This window comes from Rhinoderma darwinii, chromosome 3 (genome assembly GCF_050947455.1).
Source record: "Rhinoderma darwinii isolate aRhiDar2 chromosome 3, aRhiDar2.hap1, whole genome shotgun sequence".
Lineage (NCBI taxonomy): Eukaryota > Metazoa > Chordata > Amphibia > Anura > Rhinodermatidae > Rhinoderma > Rhinoderma darwinii.
In genome coordinates this window covers 72,089,055-72,112,897 of record NC_134689.1, presented here as the reverse complement: position 1 = coordinate 72,112,897, position 23,843 = coordinate 72,089,055, and the positions used below count along the sequence as shown (strand labels likewise).

The window sequence follows — 23,843 nt, the reverse complement described above, 5'->3', positions numbered from 1 at the left end:
GGCAGAGAAGCAGAAAATAATCTCTTAATAACCAAAAGAAGTGGGCAAAAATAACCAAATCATGGGATTTTACTTTCTAGGTTGTCTTTTCTTCCCCTTCAAGAAACTTTCATGCATTTTCTATTATATAAGGAATCTTTAATATTGAGTTAAATACAATTGATTGTATATGTTGTAAGGCAGGATCGCTTCAAGATACAGTACAGGAATGGAAATAATAAGAAATTCTTTCCATTAAAGTTTTGTCTACTCTTTACATTAGACTTTTTTAGCCGTCTATGTTGCAGCAATTGCCTAGGATCCACAGACAGAAGTATTTTGTGTATGTACAGCTTAACCCCTTAACGACCGCACATTGGTGTTTTAATGGTGTCCGTTAAGTGGCTTTACCCTTCAGGGCCGTAAAAACATGGCACTGCAGAATATCGCTGTGTATACAATAAAGGCTGCGGCAGCATGATCCCAGGGACAACTGACAGGGGACAATGCAACTGGGTCTAACTAGACTCAGTAAAGTCCTGATTGTTACCGTGGAAATATGTAGTGTAAAAAAAAAAAACACAAAAAAACATGTCTTTTTTGACCTACTGGGGGACAAGTTGTAAAAAGAAAAAAAAAAGTGAAAATACTAATAAACTATAAACTAAAATAAAACTATGAAAAAACTCTAATATGTCCTTTAACTGTGTCTGAAGCCGTCGGCCTGACACAATTCACTTAGCTAAGACATGTTCTATACTATAAGAGGTAAACACAAATATAAATTATATTTTAGGGTAATTAGGAAAAAGAAGCATGTTTTGAATTAACAAAATTTGACTTTCTTTTATATTCTGTACAGACTAAATGCCCAACAATTAAAAAAAAAACAACAATCACTGTGGGGGACAATCACTGTAATGAACGATCAATGCCAGTTTTCTGGCATAGAAAAGTCTAAATCTGTGCAAAAAGTAGCTTTTGTGAAATTTTTTTTCCTGACATTTTAAAACAAGGTGGGTGGGGCTTAGCAGAAGAGGTGTGGTCACCCACAACTGAAACCCCTTTAAATAGCATAGAAAATATTAAGTTACAACCTTTTATCCGCACAAGGAGAAAATCGCCAAAAAGTTTCTGGCCATTAAGTACAAAAATTTGTGCAGTATTAGAAGGGTATTCCCATCTTAGACATTTATGGCATATCCACAGGATATGTCATAAATGTCTGATTAATGTGGGTCCCAACTCCAGTACAGGGATCCCGCAACTCCAACCTGCCTCATCCAAGTGGAGAATGGATTAAGAGGTATCTGGAAATGTTGAAACAGCCGGGCTCACTGTGCTACGCTTGGCTGATAACGTAATTCCTGTAATTCTCTTCATTTGTTCATTGCCTGGATGCGGCGGAGAATGGCCGCATCACCAGGCAGGGTGCATTTATCAGTCATTTATGGCATATCCTATAGATATCTATGTAATTGTAGTGTAGTGGTGCCCGCCAATTCTCTATGGCTCTTTGAATTGTTTTTGAGGGCTTCGTCCCTCCTCAGGGACGACTATTTCCCTATTTTTGGCCGATGGCATGCTTGTTTTCTACATGTCAATAAAACATTTTCTATATTGCTCATCATTTTGGGTGTGCTTTCCTTTTCTGGTTAGTCTCTTTTGTTTGCTAAATGATCCAATGGATATGCCATAAATGCCTTAGAAGGGATTATCTCTTTAAGGGGTTAAGTTGCTCAGACCTTAGTAAACACACACTTTAGAAATCTATGTTTGGATAAATATAATCTTGCCATAGTACTTAGGTTTTCTTACCTTTTCATATTTTGCAAATCCACCCATGACGGCAGGGTCAACGATTCCATTCAGGCACATGGATAGTGGGTTTATTGGCAGATTTTCATCTCTCTGGTATTGATTTATAAGCATCAGTATCTTCTCATTGGTTACCGACATCGTTTCAATGGCATTTTCAAGAGGACTAATGGTTGTCTGGAAGCAAGATAAGATTTAATAGTCTTAGCAAAAAATCTTAAATGTCTCAATTTTTTTAAAGTGCCATCTACATTATGCTGCTGTCACTGAGGGCAGCATAATATAGTGAGGCAAACTATTTTAGAGGTCTGTCCCTTATCTGCTAAAGTGAAGCTGTTTTAGAGAACTTTCATGCAGAGCCCGGGCAGCGACGCCAGAAAAGTCAGTTGTTCATCAGCGTGAGTGTGCAGAGGGAGTGGCAGCTCATGTATAACCATGACTTTTCTCAGGTGGCGCCTCAGTGGGGGCAGCAAAATGTAGATGACCGGTTCCCTTCAAAGCAAAATGTATATTGCACGTACATGTAACATTGCTGTAACTTCAAACCAACGTAGTATTCCAGGTAGCCTGTAAGCCGTGACAAAAGTTGTTCTTTCAATCCACATCGACTGCAAGTAGAAATATCAAAATAGTGTTAATATGTTCATTTCTATGGAAAGCTAAAATAATATGGGGAAAAAATAAACATTCAACATAAATGCATAGAGTGCAAAGAGACACTGTTTTCTGTACAACCCAGCATAAAATGATTGGTTGTAGAAATAATTATAGTACATTTCATCTGAAGGAAACTATAACATAGTGCCAGACTTCTCTAAAACCTAACATACCCAATTCTTGTTTGCCATGGCAGCAGGTCGGGCTGCTGCCATACACACGAGATCAGCACAACCTGCCAACATTAATATAATGTGTATGGCTAAAAATGCCAGTCGCCTGCATATTACTGGTAGCCAACTTTAAAATCATGGCACAATGGTCCAGGACGCTGATCCTTCTCAATCTTTTTTTTTTTGACCAGTTACCCCAATTGCTGGCCCTGTGTCAATCCCCTGGGTACAATGTCCGGGTTTTTACTCCCTATGCTACTACCAGCGCTTCAAGTTGAAGTTAGCTATGTGTTTTCTCTGTTTCATGAAATTATCTTGTCAAGTCCTTGCTTTTGACTTATATTGCTACCTTTATACAGTTTTGTACTATATTATACTCTAACTGAAATAATCATAATTCAGCTGGGATCGGTGCTTAGAGGATAACAGGAGCTGCAGGGAATTGAGCTGTCAGACAGCCCAACTGACAGGTTTTAAAGTGAATGGAATTCTATAAATTGCTATGTATTGGAATACATGCAGGTTGCAGGACGAAAATGGCGGCAAATTTTTAATAAAAAACGACAACATTTCTAGCCCAAATTAAATACAGTAATATAGAAACAAAAATTTGTCACAAAGGTGTCCATCGCATTTAAAAGATAACCTTAAAGATAAAATAAGGATGTTCAGTACATCATGAATAAGTGATATACTTAACATTAATTACATACCCGCAGATCGTGACTATATGTCATAAATGTCAGATAGATGCGGGTCCCACCTCTCGGACAGACACCTATCTCTAGAACAGGGCCCCCTAAACCCCGTTCTTCTGCTCTGTGTTGCGGCTGAAGCGTGTGATTTCCGACCATGAAGAGGAAAACAGCATAACTCGCTCAGCTACGCAGTTTCTGTAAGTCCCGTAGAACTGAATGATAGTTACAGAAACAGCATAGCTCGCATGCTACGTTGCTTCCATAACTGCCATTCACTACTATGGGAGTCACAGAAACAGCATTGCTCAGCAAGCTACGCTTTTTCGTAATTCATTTGTGGTAACGCGGGCGCCGAGTCGCGGTGGGCGGGGCTCTCTGAGCTGAAGTTGGTATTCACGCCCTTTGGTCACGGTGGCACACTTTTTCTCTCCCGCGCCTCGGGCCGCAGAACCAGTGAAATAAGTGGTGCTTGTGGGATACACTGTTCTCTGTCCCCTGGGATGTTATGTGGTGTACCCCGAAATAAGGATGTTCCAAGAGACAGGGTTCAATAAACTATCACAGTAGTTTTACTGGGCACAATATGCTTGGTGGTTACTTTTGTTACAGAGGCAATGTCTTTAAGTAGTATAAACATATCACAGGGTATTGCAAATGGTGGTACCTGCTTCACCTCCCTGACTCTGTCTGTAAATCCTCCAAGTGTGCTGTGAGCTCTGCTCCTCTTTCTTCTCTATACTGTGCTGGAAGGTGTGCTGCTGACTGTCCCAATCCAGTTGCACTATCACAGAGGAATGATGTCCCTTGGGGATTCTAGGCTGTGTACAAGCTCCTTGCTTTGCTCTAGGCACTCTCAGTAGTTACATATTTACATAGTTAGTACGGCTGAAAAAAGACACATGTCCATCAAGTTCAACCAAGGGAAGGGAAAAGGGAAGGAAAAATTTCTACACATAGTGTCCTAGCTCCTTGTCTGGCTTCTGTACCACATGCAACACACACTAACCTGCACTCCTTTCACTTCCACATGGCTGCTGCTGATCCTCTCACAGAATTCCTCTCAGTTCCACATGGCTGCTGCAGCATCTCACTGAATACAACTTCAGACACTGACTTGTCTGCTCTCCTCTGATGCACGCTGCTGCACACTTCTCCTCACTTCTGCACTCCTCTGCTCCACACTGCTGCACTCGGGTGAGGTTCCTTCCTGTGTCCCACCTAGCTACACCCCTCCCCTCTCTCTGGAGAATACATCTTAAATGAAACAGCCCATTTATGTTTCTGCTGAGTCATATAGGGAAGTGAATTCAGTACCAACCATGATTACAGAATAAAGCACATTAAAACCTGCATACTAAAGCAACAGTACAATAACAGCAATATTCCTGGGTATCACACATGGTTGTTAATCACACGCTTCAGGCCCAACACAGAGCAGAACGACGGGGTTTAGGGGGCCCTGTTCTAGAGATAGGTGTAGGTCCCAGAGGTGGGACCCGCATCTATCTGACATTTATGACATATCCTGTGGATATCTTCAGAAAAAGCGTGGTGAACAGCAGCACACGTCTCCCAAGTTTCAATCAATAAGTTCTTTTATTGGTCAAACATCCAGTAAAAAATATCCGGTGGATATGTCATAAATGTCTCTGATGGGAAAACCATTTTAAATCAGATGTAGCATGAAGAAATAAGTGACTAAAAGAAGCACAATGATCTGATCTGAACAAAACAGGCAATAAGAAACATAATTGTAACTGTAGCAAGTGCTACAATACCTTATACATGGAATATGGAATTGACACATGAAGTGTGTGGCAAAAAAATTACAAATGAAATTCATCTGATTTAAAAACGGACAGGGAAAGAAACGGATGCAGAACAGGTCAAAATCGGCAACACGGCCCGGAACGGATGCAAAACGGCCGGGAAAAACGGTCCAAAACGGCCATTTTTATCGGCTAACACTCGAACCCTGTCGTGTGAATAGAGCCTAATGCGGCTCATGTATGCAATCTGTGTTTAACTAATTGAAGCATATAAACATAACATCATAAGTCCAATACTAAGTACAGATATCTATCTAAATAGTGTTTATGAATTTTAAATGAAAAATAAAAAGAGAATTGTATTACTACCTACAGTATAACCAAAGAGGAGGTAAGGATTTATGGCTTCAGTAGTGATTGGCTTTAACCTCTTAAGGACGCTGCCTAGTTCCGGCCTTAAGACTCAGAGCCCATTTTTCAAATCTAACATGTGTCACTTTATATGGTAATAACTTCGGAACTCTTAAACCTATCCAAGCGATTCTGAGATTGTTTTCTCATGAGACATTGGGCTTTATGTTAGTGGTAAAATTAGATCGATATATGCTGTGTTTATTTGTGAAAAATACCAACATTTTGAGAAAATGTGAAAAAAATAGAATTTTTCTGAATTTAAATGCATCTGCTTGAAAGACAGAGGGTTATACCACCCAAAATATTTACTAGTTCACATTTACCATATGTCTACTATATGTTGGCATAATGTTTTGATGATAATCTTTATTTTTTCTAGGACGTTACAAGGCTTCGAACATAAGCAGCAATTTCTCATAATTTGAATAAAATTTCAAATGCCACTTTTTTTTAGGTACCAGTTCAGTTCTGAAGTGGCTTTGACTGACCTATATATTAGAAAACCCCATAAAACACCCAATTTTAGAAACTAGACCCCACAAAGTATTCAAAACAGCATTTAGAAAGTTTATTAACCCTTTAGGCGTTTCACAGAAATTGAAAGCAAAGTAGAGGTGAAATTTACAAATTTCATTTTCTTGTCCGAAAATCCTTTTAAGCATTTAGATTGCACAGGTTTTTTTGCTGCATTTTGTAGAATTAGGCTGTGCTATTGAAAATCACATTTTTCCGATAAAGGTAAGAATTTTGACAAGGAATAGAGGAGAAAAAACACCCCAATATTTGTAAAGCAATTACTCCCGATTACGGCAATAACCCATATGTGGTCATAAACTGCTGGGTGGAAAAATGGCATAGCTCAGAAAGGCAGGAGTGCTATTTGGCATGTAGATTGTAAAGGATCTGCCAGACACAGCTTCTGTGTCGACGCCCGTGGGTAATCAGTCTGCACCTGCTCCTAAGTCTGAGAGAGTGACCCCATCTTCTACCAGTCAGGCTGGGAGGCTTAGGAGTGGGAGAGCCTATCACAGCCTGGCCAGACGGAGCTAGCTCCCGCCCTCTGTCTATTTATACCTTCACTTCCTGCTCCTCCAGTGCCTGTGATTCTGCCTGTTTCCTGGCTCTGCTGCTGCTGCTTGAACTATTAGTCCTCTGCTTCATTTTGACCCTGGCTTACTGACTACTCTCCTGCTCTGCGTTTGGTACCTCGTACACTCCTGGTTTGACTCGGCTCGTTCACTACTCTCCTGCTTTTTTTTACAACGTTCACCATGCGCTATAAATTACATATTCACTTTATTCTGCGGGGCGATAAGATTACGGCGATACCATATGTTTGTAGTTTTTTATGTCTTATGGCGTTTGCACAATAAAATACTTTTTATAAAAAATAATTTACTTATTGTGTTACCTTATTGTAAGAGCCATAACTTTTTTATTTTTCCATCAAGAAAGCCGTTTGAGGACTTGTTTTTTCGTAATGAACTGTAGTTTCGATCAGGACCATTTTTAGGTACATGCAACTCTTTGACCTCTTTATATTAAATTTTTTGGGAGGTGAAGTGACCAAAAAATTTTGATTCTGGTATGGTTTATTATTATTTTCATTTATGGCGTTCACCGCGCAGAATAGATAACTAAAGACGTTTGTAGTTCAGGCCGTTACGGACAAGGCGATACCAATTATATATAGTTTATTTGTTTATTTATTTTTATTAATAATAAAGGACTGATAATGACAAAAGTGGGATTTTAACTTTTTCTTACTTTTAAAACTTTTTTTTTATTTTTACACAACTTTTTTTTCACTTTTTTACTTTGTCCCACTAGGGGACTTGAGGGCAGGAGGCTGTGATCACAATTCTAATACACTGCACTACATGCGTAGTGCAGTGTATTAGAGCTGTCACCTATTCGCTGACAGCAAACATAGTGGGTCCCGACGTCGTCAGGACCGACTAGGCTTTCGTAGGTGGCATAGCCAGAGGCCATTATTAGGCCTCCGGTTGCCATAGCAGCCATCACTGCCCGCTATCATGTAGCGGGCCGTCGATGGTGGTTTAACCCCTAAGAAGCCGCGATCACTATTGAACGTGGTTTCTAAGGGGTTAAATAGCAGGGACACAGCGACCGGTCCCAGCTGAAGGAGCTGCGGCAACTGCTGTCACAGCTCCTGTATGTGCCGGGAGGACGGCCGATCCTCCCGTGACGTACTATTAGGTCATGGAGCGCGAACGATGCAGTTACCATGACCTAATTGTACGTCCAGGAGCGGGAAGGGGTTAACCAGCTAGATAAATACTGTATAAGCCACAACTGATCACATTGTGACTAGTAATAGATGAAAAGCTTGGTTTCTCTTAATGCGATAACTATTCATGTGCTTTTATAATATTTAATGTTAATGATGCTTTTTTTTGCGTAAATCAATTACTTTCCTGAAATCTATTTTAGTAAGACCTGGTTTAACGGCTATAATATTTTGACGGAACAGTTAGGTCCAAAATTATTTGGACAGTGACACAATCTTCATGATTTGGGCTCTGCATGCCACCACATTGGATTTGAAATGAAACAACTGAGATGCAATTGAAGTGTAGACTTTCCGGTTTAATTCAAGGGGTTGAACTAAAATATCCTATGAAATGTTTAGAAATTGCAACCATTTTTCTACACAGCCGCCTCATTTCAGGGGCTCAAAAGTAAATCGGACAAATTAACATTACCATAAATAAAATGCTGTTTTTTTTATACTTTGTAGAGACTCCTTTGCAGGCAATGACTGCCTGAAGTCTGGAACCCATGGACATCACCAAACGCTGGGTTTCCTCCCTTGTGATGCTTTGCCCGGCCTTTACTGCAGCGTCTTCAGTTGTTGCTTGTTTGTGGGTCTTTCTGCCTTAAGTTTTGAGCTCTGTCACCAGTTTATAACTGCCCTATCTTCTACCTAATCTAATAGGCGCTTTAATGTAGATAAGTAATGTGTTGTTTTTTTTTGGGCGTGTGGGCGTTTTTTAAACTTGACCAAGTGGTCGTAGTAAAGAGAAGTGTATGACGCTGACCAATCAGCCTCATACACTTCTCTTCATTCTGTCCAGCTTAATCCACAGCACAGCGTGATCGCCTCCAGCCTGAAGAAACTTCGGGAGTAAGTGACAGCACAGCGTGATCTTGCGAGATCACGCTGGGCTGTGGATTAAGCTGGACATGAATGAAGAGAAGTGTATGACACTGATTGGTGAGCGTCATACACTTCTCTTTAATACGCCCACTTGATCAAGAATAAAAAAACGCCCACTTGGGCATTAAGAACAAATTTGTATAAGAAAAAACAAAACGCATTACTTATCTACATTAAAGTGCCTATTAGATTAGGTTGAAGATAGGGCAGTTATAAACTGGAGACAGAGCCTATTTAAGTTTTGTCTTAAGCAAGTAAAATGCATGCTCGATCGAGTTGAGATCTGGTGATTGACTTGGCCATTGCAGAATATTCCAATTCTTTGCCTTAAACTCCTGGGTTGCTTTCGCAGTACGTTTTGGGTCATTGTCCATCTGTACTGTGAAGCGACGCCCAAGCAACCTTCCTGCATTTGGTTGAATCTGAGCAGAAAGTAAATCCCTGAACACTTCAGAATTCATCCGGCTGTTTCTGTCTTCAGTCACATCATCAATAAGCACTAGTGACCCAGTGCCTTTGGCAGCCATGCATGCCCATGCCATCACACTGCCTCCACCATGTATTACAGTGCATGAGCCATTTCAAGCCTTCTCCATACTTTCTTCCTCCCATCATTCTGGTACAGGTTGATCTTAGTTTCATGCTGTTCCAGAACTGGGCGGCTTCTTTAGATGTTGTTTGGCAAAGTCTAATCTGGCCTTTCTATTTTTGAGGCTGATTAATGATTTGCATCTTGTGGTGAACGTTTGTATTTGCTCTCATGAAGTCTTCTCTTTATGGTAGACTTAGATACTGATACACCTGCTTCCAGGAGAGTGTTCTTCACTTGGGTAGATGTTGTGAAAGGGGTTTTCTTCACCATGGAAAGGATTCTGCAATCATCCACCACTGTTGTCTTCCGTGGACATCCAGGCCTTTTGGAGTTCACAAGATCACCAGTGCGCTCTTTTTTTCAAGAATGTACCAAACTGTTGATTTGGCCACTCCTAACATTTGTGCTCTCTCTCTGATGGATTTCTTCATTTTTTTAGCCTAACGATGGTCTGTTTCACTTTCATTGAGAGCTCCCTTGACCTCATGTTGTGGGTTCACTTCAACAGCTTCCAAATGCAAATGCCACACCTGGAATAAACTCCAGACCTTTTACCTGCTTAATTGATGATGGATTAACTAAGGAATGGCCCATGCAGGCCATTAAATAGCTTTTGAGCTAATTCTCCAATTACATTTGGTCCCTTGAAAAAGAGGCAGCTACATATTAAAGAGCTGTAATTCCTAAACCCTTCCTCAAATTAGGATGTGAATACCCTCAAAATAATGTTGAGAGTCTGCACTTTAAGCCCATATTGATTATATAACTGTATATTCAATATGTTTTGGTAAACAGCTAAAATTACAAAACTTGTGTCACTGTCCAAATATTTCTGGACCTAACTGTATTTTGACGTTTTGGTGCTATTAGAGTTTTAGAGTGATAAAATAGTGTGTGTGTGGGGGGGGGGGGGAACACCTTCCACGTGTATAACTAGGCCATTTTTTATGCAATTTTGCAATTTGATATGTGTTTTTAACAGATTGAAGTCTTCTAGAATGTATTCCAGATGTTTTAAATAAAATATTTAAAAACACAAAACTCACACTTATTTAATCCTTAATTAAAGCCCCTTTTGAACTTACACCCTCCCCATATGACCTCAGCATCATCACTTATTTCGCATCTTCTGAGATATGTTTTATATGCCTAATGAAGACCTCGGTGCAAGGTCAAAACGCATTGCATTTTAATGGAAAATCAATATATTTTATATATAGATGTTCTACAAGCTTTTATTACCAAAAATCTTATCTGGATCACTGCCAACACCGGTGCGCCTAGATAAATAATGTTATATTGTAATAGTTCCGATTGTTACGGACACGGCGATACCAGTTATGGATGTAGCCATCTTTATCTTGACTCTGATAACTGCTGCACTGTGATATCACACAACAAAAGCCATTCAAAAGTCATTGAAAAAGTCAAGATAAGGGATCTAGACACTGTGTATTTAATGCATTAAAAGTCAAGATATAGACAGCTACATCTCTATGTCTATTTTTTTCTTTTACATTTTTTTGGGTGGAAATGGAAAAAAATATTTTTGGTTTATACAATGCATTTTGGAAAGTCTTCAGACCCTTTCAATTTTCACTTTTATTTTTTTTATGTTGAGGCCTTGTGCTAAAATTTAAAAAGAAAGCAAGTTTTTCCCTATCACTCTGTACTCAATACCTCATAATGACAAGGTGAAAACAGAATGTAAGTAATCAGACCCTTTACTTTGTTGAAGCACCTTTGCCAGTGATAACAGCCTCCAGTCTTCATGAGAATGATGCCACAAGGTTTGCAAACCTGGATTTGTGGATTATCACTGCAGATCCTCTCAAGCTCTGTCAAGTTGGATGGGGACCATCGGTGCTCAGCCATTTTCAGGTGTCTCCAGAGATGTTCGATTGGGTTCAAGTCAGGGCTCTGACTGGGCCACGCAAGGATATTCACAGAGTTGTCCCTAAGCTACTCTTGTGTTGTCTTCCCAGTGTGATCAGGGTTATTGTCTTGTTGGAAGGTGAACCTTCAGCCCAGTCTGAGGTCCAGAGAACTCTGGATCAGGTTTTCATTAAGAATATCTCTGTTTTTGCTCCATTTATATTTCCCTCAACCCTTACCAGTCTCCTTGTTCCAGCCGCCAAAAATGGGATGGTATTGGGAAGGTAATGAGCAGTGCCCAATACCATCCCTACAGTGAATGGTGGTGGCAGCATTATGCTGTGGGGGTGTTTTTCAGCAGCTGGGACAAGGAGACTGGTCAGGGTTGAGGGAAATATTGGAGTTTTTCATTTTTAATACATATGCAAAAATTTCAAAAATTCTGTTTTCACTTTGTCATTGTGGGGTATTGAGTGCAGAATATTGTGAAGAAAGTGAAAGGGTCTGAAGACCTATACATACATACATACATACATACATACATACATACATATACAGACACCCCAGACCAGATACTTAAATCAGACTCCAGATCCCTAAATCAGACCACAAACCACTTAACTAATCAGACCCCAGATCAAACCCCTAAATCAAATGCCAGACAGGATCTCTAAATAAGACCCCAGACCAGACCTCTACCTCAGACAACAGACGAGACCAAAAATTAATTGAGACCCCAGACCTATACATATACTTAGACCGCAGACCAGAACCCTAAGTTAATTGTGACCCCAGACCAAACGCCTAAATTTAATGACACCCCAGACCACGGCCCTCAATTAATCAGACCCCAGATCAGATCCCATATTTAATTTAGACAGCAGAACCCTAAATATATTCAAACCCAAGAAGAGACCCCTTAATTAATTCAAACACCAGACCCCTACATTAATCACAAAATCAGACACCAGATCAGACTCGAGGTAAGACCAAAAAAAATAACTTACTTTACTTACCTCTACTAGCTCCCGGATTCTCTTCTTATCAGGGCCCAGAACATAAGACCCTGCCACCAGCCAGTATCAAGAGGTTGTATGCACTACTTAGTGTCAGGACTAGAGATGAGCGAACCGGGACAACCGAACCCGGTTTCGGTCCGAACATCGTGAAAAGTTCGGTTCGCAGCGAATCCGAACTTCACCAGGTTCGGCCGAACCCGTTTTGACCGAACCCGGCTACATGTTAGATGTAAAATGGAGGATTTCAAAATATCACCTGACATCAGGCTACCCCATAATGCCTTGCAAACGGCTCTCCCAGCCAATCGGGAGGCAGCATAGGGGCGGGCTCAAGCCTGCAATAAAAGTCTATGCACGGAGCTCAGGGGCCATTTTAGAGACAGGAGCTGTAGGGATAGCATCTCTGTGCAGTAAGGGAAAGCTTTAGGAATCTAAAAGCCAGGAATCCAGCAATCAAAGGGGCTCATCCACTACAGCGGGAGTCTACTCTACTCTCAACAATCAACATCCAAATTGCAATACAAATTCTCCATTTGCCAAGCCAGTGTGTGAATAAGTTCTTATAAGGGGCTCATCCCCGTTGCATGGGTTAACATCCAACTTGCAATCCAGGCAGGTAGCTGTAGTACTACAACGCCCAGCATTCCCTGAGTGCACAGTGGCTGATAGAAATTCTCATTCATTGCCATTTGCCAAGCCAGTGTGTGAATAAGCTTTTAGAAGGGGCTCATCCCCGTTAACATAACAATCCAACTTGCAATACAGGCAGCCTTTGTAGTACTACAACGCTCAGCATTCCCTGAGTGCACCGCGGCGTGGCTGATAGAAATTCTCATTCATTGCCATTTGCCAAGCCAGTGTGTGAATAAGCTTTTAGAAGGGGCTCATCCCCGTTGCACAGGTTAACATAACAATCCAACTTGCAATACAGGCAGCCTTTGTAGTACTACAACGCCCAGCATTCCCTGAGTGCACCGCGGCGTGGCTGATAAAAATTCTCATTCATTGCCATTTGCCAAGCCAGTGTGTGAATAAGCTTTTAGAAGGGGCTCATCCCCGTTGTATGGGTTAACATAACAATCCAACTTGCAATACAGGCAGCCTTTGTAGTACTACAACGCCCAGCATTCCCTGAGTGCACCGCGGCGTGGCTGATAAAAATTCTCAATCATTGCCATTTGCCAAGCCAGTGTGTGAATAAGCTTTTAGAAGGGGCTCATCCCCGTTGTATGGGTTAACATAACAATCCAACTTGCTATACAGGCAGCCTTTGTAGTACTACAACGCCCAGCATTCCCTGAGTGCACCGCGGCGTGGCTGATAGAAATTCTCATTCATTGCCATTTGCCAAGCCAGTGTGTGAATAAGCTTTTTGAAGGGGCTCATCCCCGTTGCATGGGTTAACATAACAATCCAACTTGCAATACTGGCAGCCTTTGTAGTACTACAACGCCCAGCATTCCCTGAGAGCACCACGGCGTGGCTGATAGAAATTCTCATTCATTGCCATTTGCCAAGCCAGTGTGTGAATAAGCTTTTAGAAGGGGCTCATCCCCGTTGCATGGGTTAACATAACAATCCAACTTGCAATACAGGCAGCCTTTGTAGTACTACAACGCCCAGCATTCCCTGAGGCACCGCGGCGTGGCTCATAGAAATTCTCATTCATTGCCATTTGCCAAGCCAGTGTGTGAATAAGCTTTTAGAAGGGGCTCATCCCCGTTGCATGGGTTAACATAACAATCCAAGTTGCAATACAGGCAGCCTTTGTAGTACTACAACGCCCAGCATTCCCTGAGTGCACCGCGGCGTGGCTGATAGAAATTCTCATTCATTGCCATTTGCCAAGCCAGTGTGTGAATAAGCTTTTAGAAGGGGCTCATCCCCGTTGCATGGGTTAACATAACAATCCAACTTGCAATACAGGCAGCCTTTGTAGTACTACAACGCCCAGCATTCCCTGAGTGCACCGTGGCTGATAGAATTTCTCATTCATTGCCATTTGCCAAGCCAGTGTGTGAATAAGCTTTTAGAAGGGGCTCATCCCCGTTGCATGGGTTAACATAACAATCCAACTTGCAATACAGGCAGCCTTTGTAGTACTACAATGCCCAGCATTCCCTGAGTGCACCGTGGCTGATAGAAATTCTCATTCATTGCCATTTGCCAAGCCAGTGTATGAATACGCTTTTAGAAGGGTCTCATCCCCGTTGCATCTAACTTGCAATACAGGCAGCTGAGGCAGCCTTTGTAGTACTACAACGCCCAGCATTCCCTGAGTCAGTGCACAGTGGCTGATAGAAATTCTCATTCATTGCCATTTGCCAAGCCAGTGTGTGAATACGCTTTTAGAAGGGGCTCATCCCCGTTGCATCCAACTTGCAATACAGGCAGCTGAGGCAGCCTTTGTAGTACTAAACGCCCAGGGCCAGCATTCCCTGATTCAGTGCACAGTGGCTGATAGAAATTCTCATTCATGGCCATTTGCCAAGTCAGTGTGTGAACACGCTTTTAGAAGGGGCTCATCCCCATTGCATCCAACTTGCAATACAGGCAGCTGAGGCAGCCTTTGTAGTACTACAACGCCCAGGGCCAGCATTCCCTGAGTCAGTGCACAGTGGCTGATAGAAATTCTCATTCATTGCCATTTGCCAAGCCAGTTGTAATGATGTGGGTAAGGAAACAGACAAGTGAGCCCTAATCTACCCGCCACTCAGTCCCTGCCTACTTGCAACGACCCGCCCTAGGCGACGGGGTACAACTGGGCGACGGTCCCTATGCTCAATAAGTGCACGACAGACAAACAGACAAGGGTACACAGAAGCAAGGGAAAAGGGGCAGTTGCCCTCGGCAACACCGTGAGCAACAAGAGTGGTGAACGAGCCGAGTCAAACCAGGAGTGTACGAAGTACCAAACGCAGAGCAGGAGAGTAGTGAACAAGCCGAGTCAAACCAGGAGTGTACGAGGTACCAAACGCAGAGCAGGAGAGTAGTCAGTAAGCCAGGGTCAATATGAAGCAGGGTCAAATAGATCAAGAAGCTGCAGAAGGGCCAGGAAACCACACGAGAAGAATCACAAGCAAGGAGGAACAGGAAAGGCAGGTATAAATAGACAGAGGGCGGGAGCTAGCTCCGTCTGGCCAGGTTGTGATAGGCTCTCCCACTCCTAAGCCTGCCATCCTGAGTGGTGGAAGATTGAGTCAGTCTCACCGACATAGAAGCAGGTGCAGACTGATTACCTATGGGCGTAGATACAGAAGCTCTGCCTGGCAGATTCTTAACACCAGTGTGTGAATACGCTTTTAGAAGGGGCTCATCCCCTTTGCATCCAACTTGCAATACAGGCAGCTGAGGCAGCCTTTGTAGTACTAAACGCCCAGGGCCAGCATTCCCTGAGTCAGTGCACAGTGGCTGATAGAAATTCTCATTCATTGCCATTTGCCAAGCCAGTGTGTGAATACGCTTTTAGAAGGGGCTCATCCCCGTTGCATCCAACTTGCAATACAGGCAGCTGAGGCAGCCTTTGTAGTACTACAACGACCAGGGCCAGCATTCCCTGAGTCAGTGCACAGTGGCTGATAGAAATTCTCATTGCAATTTGCCAAGCCAGTGTGTGAATACGCTTTTAGAAGGGGCTCATCCCCGGGGTTTTGATTCAACTTGCTGCACTCCAGCACAGCAGTGAAATGTCTGGTAAAAAAAAGGTTGTGAAAGGACGGGGTAGAGGAAAAAACACCCATGCCATGTCCTCTTCCAGTCCAAATGTTGGATCTGTTGGTGCCAGACCTAGTACCAGCATTTGTGGCACAAGACATGTGCCCAATTCCACTAGTAGCAGCAGCTATGTGCCTGCTGGTAGTAGTAGCAGTATCAGCAAGCCAGACTTGTCCATCTCCTCCGGTGGGCGGGTTACTTTAGACAATACGGCCATTGTGGACTGGTTGGCTGGCTCGCGGTCATCTCAGCAGGAAGACTCTGACGATCTGGCTTCAAGCCAGGTTTCGTTGGATTCCAGATCCTCTACAGTTCCTTGGCACAGTGACAGTAGTAATATGGGTATTTCTAGCATTTCCATTCCATCTATGTCTTCACTCCCCCTTCCTAGCGGGAAGCCATCTTTCCTGAAAGTCCTAAGAGACATCTCCTCGGGTGCGAATGAAGATACTGAACAACATAGTGATGATGATTTGTTTTCCTCGAGTCAGCCATCGGAGTGTGTTGCGGCGGTGGTGGAGGTGGAAGCGGTGTCCGAGACGCATAGCTGTGGTAGTGGGGGTGTTGGTGGTAGCCGTGGTGGCAGACGCAGTAATGAGGGGGGGCATGGAGCCCGCCATGATGTCACATCACATTCACAACACAGTGACAGAAGTGGCGGGGATGATGAGGAGGGCTATGATGATGTTGTTTTAGACAGGACGTGGGAACCAGGTGACGAGGTGATGACGGCGTCAGAGGAGGAGGGTAGTAGTGGCGGCACTGGCAGTGATAAACAGCCAAGCCAAGGTAGGGGCAGAAGTCAATCTGCAAAACGTTGCAGCGGTAGGGTCAGCTCAGGAGCCGGTGACGGCGACACTGATGTTACTGGTGTAGGCTCCCAAAAAAAGCCTGCCAGACAAGGGGCAAGCTCGGGTGGTGGTGGTGGTGGTGGACGTGGTACTACCTCTTTACTGTACCCTGCCGTGTGGCAATTTTTCTGTACCTTCCCGGAGGACGAAAACATGGCACAGTGCCGTATCTGCAAGCAGAAAGTAAGGCGTGGGCAGGGCAGCAATGTAGGAACTACCGCTCTACGTAAACACATGGAGCGGCATCACAAGGCCATGTGGGACAATCGACATGCCCTACCATCATGTAGATCTAATGAAGACCCCTCTGCCGCTGCTGCTGCTGCTCCGAGTCCCTGTCATCTAAGTAGTAGCCAGGCCTTATCCACCATGTCATTGTCATCATCATCATTACTGTCATCTAGTGCTCCTCCTACGTCCCGTCAGTTATCCATTACGGAATCGTTGTCCAATAAGCAACAATATATACCCAGTCATCCACTTGTCGTGCGGCTTAATTCACACCTGGCTAAGTTGTTGGTGGTGCAGTCGCTGCCGTACCACCTGGTCGACTCCGCCGGCTTCAAGCAATTGATGGCGTGCGCTCAGCCTAGGTGGCGAATACCTAGCCCCCATTACTTCTCCAAAACAGCTGTCCCTGCCTTGCACAAGCACGTGGAGGAAAAGGAGGGCCAGTCCTTGCAATTATCCGTGTGCAGTAGGGTACATGCCACCGTCGACACGTGGAGCAGCAACTATGGGCTTGGTCAGTACATGTCTTTTTCGGCCCACTGGGTCAATATTTTGCAGTCCGATGCACCACCGCAGCAATGCTAGGCATTACCACCTCCGCTTGTATCTTTCTGGTTCAACTCCGGACACCAGGCGCCTACCATCCTCCTCCTCCTACTCCTCCTCCTTGCCCTCCTCAATGGAGGTCTTCCCGTCCCCGACAGGACACAGCGTATCTTCCACTCCTCCTCCCTCCTCTTTTCATAGGTGCAAGGTGAAACGCCACAACGCTGTCTTACACCTGCTGAGCCTGGGCGAGAAAAGCCACACAGGGCAGGAGCTGCTGCTGTGCATCAAGGAGGAAATCGCACGCTGGCTGTCTCCTCTGAAACTCACACTGGGCAATGTTGTCTCTGATAACGGGAAGAACGTTGTGGCTGCACTGCGTCTAGGTCACCTGACACACGCTCCTTGCATGACACATGTGGTCAATCTGGTCATAACACGCTTCTTAAAGTCATATGTTGGTTTGAAGGGTGTGCTGGCCATGTCCAGGAGGGTTTGCGTTCGCTTTAGACGTTCGTATGCATTTAAGCACGCCCTCCTGGACTTGCAGCGTCAAAATAATCTCCCAGAACAGAGCCTGATTTGCGACGTTCCAACACGCTGGAATTCCACCCTGCACATGTTGGACCGTCTGTACGAACAGCGGAAAGCCGTGAATGATTTCCTGATGCAGCAGACGGGCAGCGTTTGGAGCCAGTGTAATTTCGAGCTCAGACACTGGCAGCTGGTTAGAGACGCATGTCGCGTTTTGAGGCCGTTTGAAGAGGCCACACGATTTGTGAACCGTGATGCTATCGGAATGAACGATGTTATGCCGCTGATATTCATTATGGAGCAAACGCTCACAGCGATGATTCAGCAAAGGATGGAGGAAGGATCACATCTGGCTATGGATGTTGAGGAGGAGGAGGAGGATGAGGATGAGGAAACAGGACCTGAAGAGGAGCTGAATTTGGAGATGGAATCACAGGAAGGGATAGGGGACGAGGCAGCCGCACAACATGACAGTGATGGTGATGACGAGTCTGACGACGACCTTGATGATGGACAACCATGGCAGTATGGGGCGGAGATGGAACCAACCGGGACCTCTGAAACGCTGGCCAGGATGGCGAGCTGTATGCTTCGTTACTTGTGCGCTGACTGTCGTATTGTTAGCATGAAGCAGAGATGAGTACTGGATAGCCACACTTTTAGACCCTCGGTATAAAGCCAGAATGGGGGAGTTTTTTGTGCCTTCCGAGAGGGAGGCAAAATTGGCTTATTATCGAGAGAAGCTATGCAGCCAGCTTGTCACGGCTTTCAAACGGCAAACACCTGCTGCAAGCATGTCTGACCGGTTGGCCACTCTCCGCTCCCCACTGTCTCATCGTTCCACCGCCTCTGGCAGAGCTACCTCTGCAATAGGCGGCAGCAGTGGCAGCAGCAGCAGCCAATTCAGTTTGGAAAATATGATGACAACATTTTTACATCCAATACCCCGACCTGACACACATCGTAGTCACCAAAGGGATGTTCACCATCACCAGGTTCACTCGTACCTGGACTGTGCCCTTTCTCCGTCAGAAATCCTGATCCCAGACCTCATGGACTTCTGGGTAAGCAGATTGGATCATTGGCAAGAACTGGCCCAGTTTGCCATGGGTGTACTGTCTTGTCCACCCTCCAGTGTAGCGTCAGAGAGGGTATTCAGCGCGGCAGGGGGCTTCGTCACCCCTAAGCGAACAAGATTGTCCGCCAACAGCTTGGAAAATCTCACGTTTCTGAAAATGAATCAAGTGTGGATCGGTGAGGATTTTAAAACCCATGTGTCTGATGCCACTGATTAGATCTGATATTGCTGCTGCTACTGCCGCCTGCTACTACGGGATTCTGTCCTGTCCACTCTTTTTTTAATGTGCCGCTGTTGGTGCTGCTACTACTTCTACCACCAATCCACCCCCAGTGCCGTCTGCTACAAGCAGGCCTGCCCCACCACAGGGCTTTGTCCTGTGACTGTCCAGTCTCTTTTAATGTGCTGCTACTACTACTACTACTACTACCACCCTTGCTGTCTGTTGGCTACCTCTACTACCACCAATACACCTCCACTGCCATCTGCTACAAGCAGGCCTGAGGCCAGCCCCACCACAGGGCTTTGTCCTGTGACTGTCCAGTCTGTTTTAATGTGCTGCTACTACTACTACTACTACCACCCTTGCTGTCCGTTGGCTACCTCTACTACCACCAATACACCTCCACTGCCGTCTGCTACAAGCAGGCCTGAGGCCTGCCTCACCACAGGGCTTTGTCCTGTGACTGTCCAGTCTCTTTTAATGTGCTGCTACTACTACTACCACCTTTGCTGTCCTTTGGCTACCTCTACTACCACCAATACACCTCCACCGCCGTCTGCTACAAACAGGCCTGAGGCCAGCCCCACCACAGGGCTTTGTCCGGTGACTGTCCAGTCTCTTTTTTTAATGTGCTGCTACTACTACTACCACCACCCTTGCTGTCCGTTGGCTACCTCTACTACCACCAATACACCTCCACTGCCGTCTGCTACAAGCAGGCCTGCCCCACCACAGTCTTTTTTTAATGTCCTCTTTTTATCTTGGGGATTGTAAAATTCTGCCACAGTTTTTTTTCCACATGTTTTATTCCAAAGGAAGCCTTGGCTTGATCTTCCATATTGTCTGTGTCTGCCTAGTAACCGACGCCGGTCCTCATACACAGCACAGCACCATCCGCAGTACCTCTGACAAGTCTCAGAAAAACAACCACAGGGCTTTGTCCTGTCCACTCTTTTTTAATGTGCTGCTGTGCTGTTAATGCAGCTACTACTACCACCACCACCCGTGCTGTCAGTAGTCCACCACCACCACTACTACCAGTCAACCACCACCAATCCACCCCCAGTGCCGTCTGCTACAAGCAGGGCTTTGTCCTGTGACTGTCCAGTCTCTTTTAATGTGCTGCTACTACTACTACCACCCTTGCTGTCCGTTGGCTACCTCTACTACCACCAATACACCTCCACTGCCGCCTGCTACAAGCAGGCCTGGAGGGCTTGTGAAAAGCCATTGCTTGTTGCTTTTACATCCATGTATGGATGAACCCCGGCAGGCATCTGCCAATAAAAAGGGTAAATTTTTGGAGGGCTTGTCAAAAGCCATTGCTTGTTGGTTTTACATTACATCCATGTATGGATGAACCCCGGCAGGTATCTGCCAATAAAAAGGGTAAATTTTTGGAGGGCTTGTCAAAAGCCATTGCTTGTTGCTTTTACATCCATGTATGGATGAACCCCGGCAGGCATCTGCCAATCACAAGGGTACATTTTTGGAGGGCTTGTGAAAAGCCATTGCTTGTTGCTTTTACATCCATGTATGGATGAACCCCGGCAGGCATCTGCCAATAAAAAGGGTACATTTTTGGAGGGTTTGTCAAAAGTCATTGCTTGTTCTTTTACATCCATGTATGGATGAACCCCGGCAGGCATCTGCCACCATAAAGGGTAAATTATTTGAGGGCTTGTCAAAAGCCATTGCTTGTTGCTTTTACATCCATGTATGGATGAACCCCGGCAGGCATCTGCCACCATAAAGGGTAAATTTTTTGAGGGCTTGTCAAAAGCCATTGCTTCTTCTTTTACCACCTTATATGTATAAACCCTGGCAGGCATCTGCCGCCAAAAATTGTTAATTTTTGTACCTTTTTTAACAATGCATTAAGCATACAACATGCACAAGTGCAGTGGTTTCTGTTAGTTATCTCCGTGTCCCATCCGTTTTCCTATAGCCATACATGTTGGCGTAACTTTGACACTAACTTTGCCTTAAAGACAGCTCAAAAGTACTTGGATACACTCATGGGTGACCTAAGAGTGTTATACAGGGCTTCTAGGGCTTTTAAACAGTGTTATACACGATTTTTAGGGGCTTTCTTGTATTAAAGGTTCGGTCAGAACTAGTTCGGTCCGAATCGAACTTTTTCATGAAATTCGGCGAACCTAGTCAGGACCTTGTATGCACTGCCATACACAACGTTCTAAAGGTGGCATATTAACTGTACACTATGAGGTGGCATAAACTGTGCACTGTATGGTGGTGTTCATTTAGCACTGTATTGGGAAATTATTAACCGCTGGGTTGGGGAACATTGAGCATTGTGTTTGGGTATTAATTGCGCATTGTGTGGTGGTCGTATGGCAGTGTAATATAGTGGCAGCAAAGTAATTTGCCAAAAATTTGAGCTAACAGCAGGATACTTAATATTACATACAAAAATTATATTTATTTACCATTGATATATAGTAAATTTGTACTATTATCATTATTTGATTTTATTTATTAAAGCAGGATTTATTTGCCACACATGTACCCTGTCAGTCTAGAAGGCAACCTGTTAAAAATCTAAATTCTAGCCCTGCCTGCATCATTTTACAAATGGCAGAAATTTATTTAAAGCTTGCTGAACTACATAGAACCACACTTTCCTTCGCAAGAACTGTCAACAAAATACAACAGAAGCCTGTGTTCTGCTGATAGTACAGAACTGAAGTATCACCGTTCGAATCGGCTCCACTGCACATGCGCCGATTACATCATACTACACCCAGGTGTAGTGCGACTGCTCATGTGCTGCTTATGTCATAGTACACCCGGGTGTAGTGTGACGTAATTGGCGCATGTGCAGTAGAGCCGATTCGACCAGTGAAAATTCAGTGCTTCACTGCGCCAATTCAGAAGCCGAGGTGCGGGCGCACTCAGGAGAATACGGGGCCAGGCATGATCACGTCTTCTGCACTGCCTGGCCCTGTCAATCAAAGAAGGAAGGGAGGGAGAGACGAACTGACTAGGGATAGAAGGTAGCGCTGTTTGGAGCAACAGTGACGCCCTCGTTGCTCCAAAAAGCTCATTTGCATATAAAGAATAACGTTATTATCGCTGCAATGGAGCCACGCATCTTAAAAATGAAAACAGCGTTATATTCAGGTGAGGCTACCCTATATTACTGTGCTACTGATTTGATAGGCAAATTTCTGGTTACATAGTTAGTGCGGTTGTAAAAAGACATATGTCCATTAACCAAGGGATGGGAAAAGGGAAGGGATGGGAAAAAGGGAAGAGATGGGAAAAATGACAGCCGCCTTTTAAGGCGCTTTATATGATAAGCATATATGTTTATTTTTATACTAGCAACCACATTATAAAATAACTATTTATTTTAACCTGTTAGTGACCGCCCCATAGTGTTTTTACGTCGGCCACTAACAGGCTTTATTCCGATGCAATAGCCTTTTTATGGCGCTGCATCGGAGGTAGCTGAGGGCTGGGGGCATCACTGCTTTAACGGGTGAAATCGATATAAGTATCGATCTCATCCGTTTAACCCCTCAGATGTGGCGCTCAATAGCGAGCGCCGCATCTGAGTGGTTTTGGAGAGAGGGAGGGAGCTCCCTCTCATCCGATCGGCACTTGGCAATAGGATTGCTGGGTGTAGTGTCTTCTATGGCAGCCGGGGACCTAATAAAGGCCCCCAGGTCTGCCTGTAGTGTATGCCTGCTAGGCCATGCCAGAGGCATGGCCTAGCTAATGCTTGTCTGTTTTAAACAGACAGGCACTAATAGACTGCAATACAAAAAAGCTAAAACGAAAAAAAGTGGAATTTTTTTTTGAAAAACCCCCTTTTTCCCCTTACAAACGGCTTTATTATTGACCCCTTCCCGCTCCTGGACGTACTATTAGGTCATGGTAGCTGTATCGTTCGCGCTCCATGACCTAATAGTACGTCTCGGGAGTAACGGCCGTTTCGGACGTCCTCCCGACACATACAGGAGCTGTGACAGTTGCTGTCTCGTCCAGCAGCTGCCGCAGCTCCTACAGTGGGGACCGATCGCTGTGTCCCCACTGATTAACCCCTTAAAAGCCGCGTTCAATAGAGATTGCGGCTTTTTAGGGGTTAACTTGCCATCGCCGGCCTGCTGCACGATAGCGGCCGGCGATGGTGACTATGGCAACCGGACACCAAACAATGGCGTCCGGCTATGCCATCGACGGAAGCCTAGTGTGTCCTGACAAAGTCAGGACCCACTATGCTTGCTGTCAGTGAGTAGCTGACAGTTCTAATACACTGCACTACGCATGTAGTGCAGTGTATTAGAATAGCGATCAGGGCCTCCTGCCCTCAAGTCCCCTAATGGGACAAAGTAATAAAGTAAAAAAAAGATGTGTAAAAATAAGAAAATAAAAGTTTTAAAAGTATTAAAAGTAAAAATCCCCCTTTTTCCCTTATCAGTCTTTTATTATTAATAAATATATATAAACAAACAAATAAACTAT

General features: G+C 44.3%; 1 protein-coding gene across 1 annotated transcript in view; it reads right to left on the bottom strand.

The window, feature by feature from the left end:
- DOCK2 (dedicator of cytokinesis 2) overlaps positions 1-23,843 on the bottom strand; it is a 963,684-nt gene that overhangs the window by 100,493 nt on the left and 839,348 nt on the right. Inside the window, exons 44-45 of the mRNA XM_075859372.1 lie at positions 2,319-2,405; positions 1,798-1,974 (exon numbers count right to left, since the gene is read on the bottom strand). Of these exons, the coding sequence (XP_075715487.1) occupies positions 1,798-1,974; positions 2,319-2,405 (264 nt within the window). The remainder of the gene's footprint in view (positions 1-1,797; positions 1,975-2,318; positions 2,406-23,843) is intronic.